General features: G+C 41.4%; 1 protein-coding gene across 8 annotated transcripts in view; it reads left to right on the forward strand.

Moving 5' to 3' along the window:
* The window catches only part of CAMK2G (calcium/calmodulin-dependent protein kinase II gamma), a 115,018-nt gene that overhangs the window by 91,603 nt on the left and 15,204 nt on the right, over window positions 1-8,211 (forward strand). For 6 of the 8 annotated variants that reach the window (XM_010000754.1, XM_010000753.1, XM_010000755.1 and 3 more), the window contains exon 14: window positions 1-30. The exons of 1 other annotated variant lie outside the window; for it this stretch is intronic. In XM_010000754.1, the coding sequence (XP_009999056.1) occupies window positions 1-30 (30 nt within the window). The remainder of the gene's footprint in view (window positions 31-8,211) is intronic. One more of the 8 variants, XM_010000759.1, reaches the window with a different exon arrangement.

Below are 8,211 nucleotides of genomic sequence, written 5' to 3' on the forward strand. Positions count from 1 at the left end.
CTGCTGAACAAGAAGTCAGATGGCGTGAAGGTAAGTTCTTGCTTTCCCATTTCACACTCTCTCCCACCATCTGAACAGAAGGCAGCTGCTTTCTATGGTGCCCATCCCCTTCCAGGGTAAAATTATAGCCCTGTCTTGTGGCTGGGATTATGTTCAGTGTATCATTAGGAGCCCCAGGTGGCATCTTAAAGTTCCTCACATGCACCTTACACATCGCACAGCTAGCTAAGTGCACTATTGTACCAGCAAGATTTCTTTTTCCCCTTTCTCTGAAATATGGAGTACTGGTCAATTTTGTGGATTAGAATGACAAAGGACTTGGTCAAGTGTGACACATGCCTCTGACTATTCAGTGCAGAATGCTTCTGGGTTTTGAAATTGAACAGAGCAATTGTCAGTCACAGAAGATATCCAGCAGACCTCACGAAAATCTCTGTCTGCCCCCTTGAACATATGCTGAAGGTTGAGTTGGGAACAGAGGTGGGGAAGGAGGAGCCTCCAAATGCTCATGTTTGGACAGAATGGAAGCTGAGTCTTGTGTTAGAGTTTGGTCCACATTCCTGAGGTTCAAGCACTCTCCTGTTCCCTTCTGAGGGATTACAGATTAACTAGACAATATTAGTTGTTTTTTCTGAGGGGAAGTATTTTTTCCCCACTTCAATTCACTTTTTGTGTGCATGGTCATCCTTTAGTTCTGGAGGTCAAATAGGCCATTCCCAGAGCTGTATGTTGTTGCAGACAATAGCCCTTTACCACCTGGTGCTGGAGTACAGATAGTTATGGACCAGAGCACTGTCTTCCCCAAACTGTTCCAAAGCTTATCTGACCTCTGCATGGGAAAGTAGGATTTGATTTATTTGCTTGCATTTCCATTTAAAGTTGAATCCTTTCTCCACAGCTGTTAGGCAGAATAGTTCATCTCCTGGTTTTGCACTGTGGACAATCTTCATTCTCCCCATGCTGGGGGGGCTGACAGGCACACTGCAGGACCAACATGCTTGTTCTCTCCTGCTCTCTCAGCTCTTTTCCATTTTAATGAGGCTCTGTTTGCAGAGGACTCACAATACAAGCAGGCTACTGGAATAAAGGTGTTTTCAGGGGAGTTGTGTTCATTTTGAGGATTGCATTTGCATTCTTGCAGTTCTACCCTAAGGACACCCAAGTCTTTAGGGTTTTTGGATGAAGATGCTACATGCTGTTCTTGCCCTAGGATACTTAACTTCAAAATGTGCCTGCAAGAGTGAGATTTTATGCCTTTGTTTATGCCTGCCTCTTGTGCAGATGTGCATTGAAGTTGTCGCATCTGTTGATATGGAAAGCATTACAGTAAAATCCCAGTGGAGTAAGAACTGATCAACTCAAATGTTGTGAACTGGGAACCAGCAGATACTTGCTTCAAAATCCCAACGTGGCAGAGAGAAACAACTGGAAAAGCAGCAGATAACAACACATCTACATAGTTTTTTGTCACCTACCTAGAAAAAAATTGCTTTCTTCTCAAGATTGTTGATTTTCAGTAGGCTCTTAGTGAGTGGTACAACTTGGGTCAAAATCTTCCGGAAATAGACAGATGATATGTACACAGGTTTTGAGGCACAGTTTCCTGGTCATGTAGTTACAAGGACGCCTGTGTGTTAGAGAATTCCAGCTCCACAGAAAGCTTGTGATGTTTAGTTCATTGAGAATATGGTGCCTTCCTCTGTGAAAAGAGTAAAGCTGGATTACATGCTTATCTTCTTTCTCAGCCCTACTGTCTACATGTATGGTGCTGCTTCCCATAAGTCATCCCATGGAAGTGTAGCCTTTTACCTCTTGTATTTGCTTATTTGAGCAGTACTGGCACACTTGGCTGCTGTGCAGCAGTCTCTGTGCTGGTCACTGTCTGGTTGGTGGCCTCACCGTTGTAACCTGCCTGCTCTTCATGCATTTCTCCTTATGGAGCAAAGTTGACATTTTCAAATCCTAGATGCTTCTGCCAAACAACTTGTGCCAATGACTGAGTTAAGAGCATCTGGTCTTGCCCTACTTGTAGCAAACTGATTTTTCTGCCCATTGCAGTAGTGCAGAGCACAAATACTATGACTTGAACAGTAAACAGATTTTCAGCTTTATGTTATCATTTTCACTTCCACTTCCTATATAAATAGTTTAAGATAATACATAGGTTTAGATCAAGCATCGCATGTTGTTTTTTTAACTGTAGTTTGTTGCTGACCACATGCCATGTGGTTAGGCTGTTTTTCATATTCCCTTCAGATATGGAGACTCTGGGTTTGATTGGTGGTTTTGTTGGGTTTTTTCGTTGATTGTTTCATAAAACCTTCTTGGAAATTAATTCCTTTTGGAGATTTGTGAGAAAACATGTTTCAGTTTCTTCACTGGCTTTATGTGGTCCAGCGTGACTGCACACCATGAGTGTTGCACACAGATATCTGCACAGTAGATCAGAATAGAAAGAGTATATTTTCATAAGCTGATGATTACATGAGTGTAAAAGTTAATGGCTTTAAATACATTAATAAACAAACAAAAATCCACAAAAAAACCCCAAACAAACCCCCAAAAACACACAAAAAACCCCACCAGTTTGTTAGTTTACTTTCTGTTCAAAGTAACTTTCCCATCCTTTTGGGTGGTGTTCAGAGCTACCAATGCTAGAATCCTGCATTATTTGTCAAATACAATAGGAATTTCTGTTATGTGGTATTGGCCAAGTTTAAGTGAGACCTATACATCTCTCATGCTTTATTCCCAATAACTCTATGAAAATGTATTCTGGTGAATATCTGATGCAAGGTGCAGCATATTGTTGCTGATCTAGCATAAATGAGAGAGGAATGATATATTGGTCATATGTGGTGATATAAGCATCTAGCATGAGTCATGTTGAGCTGATATGTAAGAAAAACCCACAATTTTTGTTTCTATCGGAACTGGTTTTCATCCTTTGCTGAAAGAATCCTAAAACAATAAAGCATAAAATAATAATATAAAATAGTAAAGCAATAATACATGTGTTTTACTGGCATCAGACCTTTTGGAAGGGGAAGGGAAAGCTTTAATCAAGAGAAGAGCACAGGAAGGAAACACTTTTTTATCCCAATATAGATGTGTCCACACTGGTGTTATTTTGACAAATTTCCATGTGTATTACTCTCTCCTGCAGAGTATTTCTTTCCAAAATCTATTTGAAGCACTCCTGGTTTTCATTCTGCACTGCTGCTTCTATTTCAAGTACTAATTCAGCTAATTGGTAGATATTTCATCAGCTTGGCACTTGAGAACTTTTCCATTATCTTAAATAATGTATGATTTAAACTGCCTTGAATCTTAAATTGTCCCTGCTCACCAAACCTTTGGTAGGGCTGCACTCACTCTCTTAAGGCAGAGTTTGGATCCAGACTGCTGGAATAGCAACAAGGAATGCCCAGGTTTTATCCCCAAAGGAACATGCTTTTTTCTTCTTTCAAATCCAGAAAGTGAGGCTAGAAGATACTGGGTGACGAATTGCAGACCATTTAATATACCACGTATCTTATGGCTACCACTGTAGGTCCCAGGTATTTTTTTAAGCTTCTAAATTTGTTACTGACATTGTGCAGCTGCCATTTTAAAATTTACTTTTGATAGTTCCATGTCAAATCTTCTTGCTTTCTTGTTCCCCTTTCTACCTGTAATCTGGACTGCCATCTACTACAAGGTGAAGGAGGTGTTAAGGAATGGGCTGGTGCAGGCACCCGGGTGAAGATGAAGGACACTTTATGCTGAATGTCCTTTCTCTGACCCCATCAGGGTCTGGGCTCCCTGTAGTTAGTGTTACAGTCCAGTTGATATTTTTTTGTCTCGGGCAGCACTTCAAACAGTTGTGTTCCCTTTTCTGCTAAAGGGGAATTTCCCTTCCTACTGGTGTGAGAGGATGCATATGTTTCCAGGTCTAGCAGGGCCTGTCAGATCCATCTTTATAATCAGAATTTGTTAATGCACAAAGTGCTATTTTTAGTTACGTATGTAATTATAAGTATTTTAAAATTAGTTTTTCTCTAAGTGCTTTATCAGTGTTGTCATCTTTTCTTTCTTTTGTTGTTTTTTTTGTTTGTTTTGGTTTTTTTTGTTGTTTGTTTTTTCCTGAGCGCTTTGAGGGGATAAAAAATGATAACAATTATGTTTTTCAAGTCCAGTGAACGTTCTGTGGAAGGAGTAACTTGTGGAGAAGGCTGTGGAATTCACCTGCAATTCTCTGCAAAATGTGTTGATTTTTACCTTGTCCCTCTGCTGCACACACACCGTTTTCTTTCCCAGTAAAAGCTGAATAGTGTAGCTGAAAGGAGAACTCAACTTAAAGGGTAAAAATCCAGATTTTTGGTTCTATAAGGTTAATGTTGTAAAACCTGCCCTTCATCTTGCATAACTGCAGAGAGGCACCAAATACAATCTGTTGTGCTGCTTGTAAGGAATTGTAGTAAGTATGCATTTTATGCCTGATGGGTGCCAGCTTTCCCTGCCCATTAAAGAGTATGTGGGGAAGGCAGGGTGCTCTATGAGCTGGCATCACTGCTGAGAAAGCAGTTTGTGAAGGCATACCTTAAACAAAGAAGGCACAGTAGCAAGGTGAACCAACAGGGGATACTTAGAAAATCTCCAAGGGTTTGGAAATCTGCAAGGTTCTAGTAACATCTGTGCACAGACCAACAAGAGTTAATACTCCCATTTCTATATCTGGACTTTTAATGATCTTGAAGCCATACTATTTAAAGATTGTTATGGTGAAGCTAAAGTAGGAGGACCCAAGTTCACCTGAACAGCACCATTTTATGCTGAACTGTTTTAAACAAGATGCTTGAGGAGTGCTTCAGATCTGTTTAAGTGCTGACATCAGTAACATCCACTTTGGATGCACTCACTTTTTTCACTGCATTGTTGTAGTGCCTAGAAACTCCAACTGAGATCTAGGGTCCAGGGTGCTTAGTCATGTAGCCTAACCAGAAAATACCTGCCTCTTACCTTACAATTTTAATAGACAAGCTGACAAAGGGCAAGAGAGAAAGTGGATTGACAAAGATGGAATTACTTGCTCAGCATCACACAAAAGGACTAAAGCGGAAGTAGAACTAGGACCTCAAATCTGCTACTTCAGGAATCCTCTTAATGATCTGCTTTGAGTTCAACTTTATTTTTCCTACCTTAAGTCCCAAAATTCTCTGCAGGAATATGAGTTGCAGCAAGTGTGGTATTTTAACATGCATGCACTGTCAGTATCAAACTGGGGGAGAACTACATGTAGAAGACAAACACGAGAAGCTGTTCTAAAAAGATATCGCATGTTACATGGTCAGACCTGTGAACAGAACCTTGCCTGGAATCACTCTACTCCCTGTAGCATCTTCTATTTTGTGTTCTCTACAGGTGCTTGGAATATGCTTGCCATTTTTAGTATTGCTGCTGTGCGGAAGGGACAGTGATTCTCCAGGGTTTCTTCTAACACCTGCTGACTTCTGTTTATTGTTACCTGAAGGAAGAATCTTCCTTAAGCTTCATTGTAGAGAATCTGTTCCTTTTTTGAGATGAACACCTGAATTTCACAAAAATGCAGAAATAGAACTTTTTAACAAACATTCAGCCCTGGGTTTGAGAGGAAAATGCTGTCTCTACTGCTTTCGAAGAATGTTTTGTTGCTCAGATGTAGTTGTTGAGTGAGGTACTTCACCTTGCGCTGGTTAGCTGCCTTCAACGATGTTTTTGCATTCCCTGGGATGACTCTGCACTGCCTAGAAATACATGGACATGTAGCTGTGTTATGGATGGGAAAAATAACAAACTAAATTTCTGTTACCTTATTTACTGTGATAAGGTAGCAGTCATGTTACAAGAACTGAAAGGTTTGCTTATTCAGCAAGTCACCTTGGGAAGGTGACATAAATGGCTCTGATGCAGTCATTACAGAGGGGTCTGGGAGTCTAATCTCGTTTAGTAATTTCTTTGTGTATGTTTTGACTTAGTAAGTTTTGAAGGTTTAGTACTTTCTGCCATTACATCATGTTGACATTATCTAGCCTGTCTTGAGTTGTAATTATACTTTCATGCTCTGGTCTTAACACAAACCTCACTCCCAACCCTTCTCATAATGTCCAGCTAGCTTTTCTCCTCCCTGTAGCAGCCAGTAATACTGTGCTTTCTGGAATTTCTGCAATACGTCATACTATGTTAGTAGACCAGTGCTGTTTTAAATTTAGATTGTACTCTTAATTAAATTCTGACCTGCAGAGGGGTTTATTTTCTCCTGTGTCAGTTCTACCTGTGCCTCTAATATAGGAGGGTGTTTGTTTTCTGTATGGCTTGGTTGACTCTGCTTTTATGTTGAAACTTTTGTTTGTCTCTTAACATTTTCTTGTTTCTGTAACTCACTGGAAATCTATATGAACTTCAAATGAGACTGTCTCCCTTAGAGATAAGTTACCCTGCAGTATCTGTGTAGCCTCTATATGTCTGCTGCAACTTGTAGGATACATTAAAAGTAATAATTCCAGTTTTGGAGCAGTTACTCAGCTGGTGTGGATTTCCACTTCTCCTAGTTAGAAGTTCCCTGTTGTGACTGGGTTCAAAGGTTCCTCTGGGTGGTCTAAGCACTGCACTGGTAGTACATCCTATTTTAGCTTCAGCTTGAGGAAAAGCCTGGAGAGAAGCTAAATTGTCCTAAAAGATGGTGAGAGGAATCACAAGTTTGTAATCCAGGTAATGGCAAACCCTATGTTGTGCCTCCACAAAGTGGAAGATCTGTGAGCCAAATGCTGAACAGATCAGTGTTTGAAGTCTGTCTTTTCTGGAATTAAAGATCAGCTGAGACAGAAGCTTCAGTCTGTAGTTTCAGTCTGTACATGCTGTAGCTGCATGATTCTGAACTGAATGGTGTGATTAGGAATGTGGTTCTGGGTATGATGTGAACATGGGCATTTCTGCTTTCAAAGACATGCCAGTCTGTATGTGCACTTGAGCTATGATGTGAGGATAGCAGGAACAAGGGCAATATTCAAGGTAAAAGCTGTAAAGGCTCAGTAGGTGTATGAAATAGGGACATACAACTCCATGGCCTGTACTGAGTTCAAGGGCTGCTCCAGTTGTGGACCGTGGTAGTGTGCAGGAGTCCAGAGCTACATAGCAGAGCCCACACAAACATGAGTTTTGTCTGGGATGTCCTATAGTACTCTGTGAGCTAGACTCTGTGGTACTTCCCCATGAGTAGTAAGCAGCAGAGAAATAGCCTAGATAGTACCAAAGCAGAAAGGCAGATTTAAAGTGTATCTGGAGATAGCAGGGGGAAGGAGTAGCATTGTGATGCTGCAAGACCTGCAAGGCTCAGATTGGACAGGATGACGCTAAGAGTATAGCAAAAGAGCAGAGAAATGCATGCTGAGGCTGTTTTACTAGAGAATGCAGTTTGACATGAAGGTGTCTTTGAAGATGACTGAAGATGCCTTTGAGCATGAGTAGAGTGCAAGAAGGTTGGATAGTGTTTGAGCATAGTTCCCTCTTTGTTCTCCCAGTATCTGAGAGAGCAAAGTGTTTTGGCTGTTGAGTGCCTCTTTGCTTTCCTTGCCTTTCCTTTTATGTCTGAGCATGGGTGCACCTTGCCTCTCCGGTTAGCCCTAATTTCTGTTTGAGGGACCCTCTCTCCTCCCTATGCTATGCACAGAAGTTCCCGTTTCTTTTTTTAGCCCTTGGAGATGTTCCTTCCCTTGTGTCCTCTTCCCTACCCTCTGATTCATGTTGTAGGTTGTCCCGAATGGGGCTTGATAGACACACCTCTGTTTCCTCCAGATGTGAACACATGGAGGGGTTCTGCCTACCTCTTCAGTGTGGCTGGGGAAGCTGCACAGTGTGCTGAGATGGGAGAGCACATAGTGCCACCCCCTTGCATCCCACATCTTATGTATATATATTCCTCCCTCTTCTCCTCTCCTTATATGTTTGGGACACTTATGTTCTGACCTGTGTTTGAGTGGATATGGGGGTCTTTTACCATGTTCTTTCCCCTGGAGTGTAGTCATGTTCTTTTATGGTGACCTCTCTGCACCTTCTCCTGTGTCTGTGCATTTCTGCTGCTGCTTATACCTGCCTCTAGGGGAGCATTATTGCCAGGGGGCCCTTGCTGGCACACTAACGTGTGAATAGTTTCTGTGCTTTTCTTCTCATCTCCTCTCTTCCCTTCTCTTTCCC

This window comes from Chaetura pelagica, unplaced genomic scaffold, assembly GCF_000747805.2.
Source record: "Chaetura pelagica isolate M959 unplaced genomic scaffold, ChaPel_1.0 scaffold166, whole genome shotgun sequence".
In the NCBI taxonomy this organism is placed as follows: Eukaryota; Metazoa; Chordata; class Aves; order Apodiformes; family Apodidae; genus Chaetura; species Chaetura pelagica.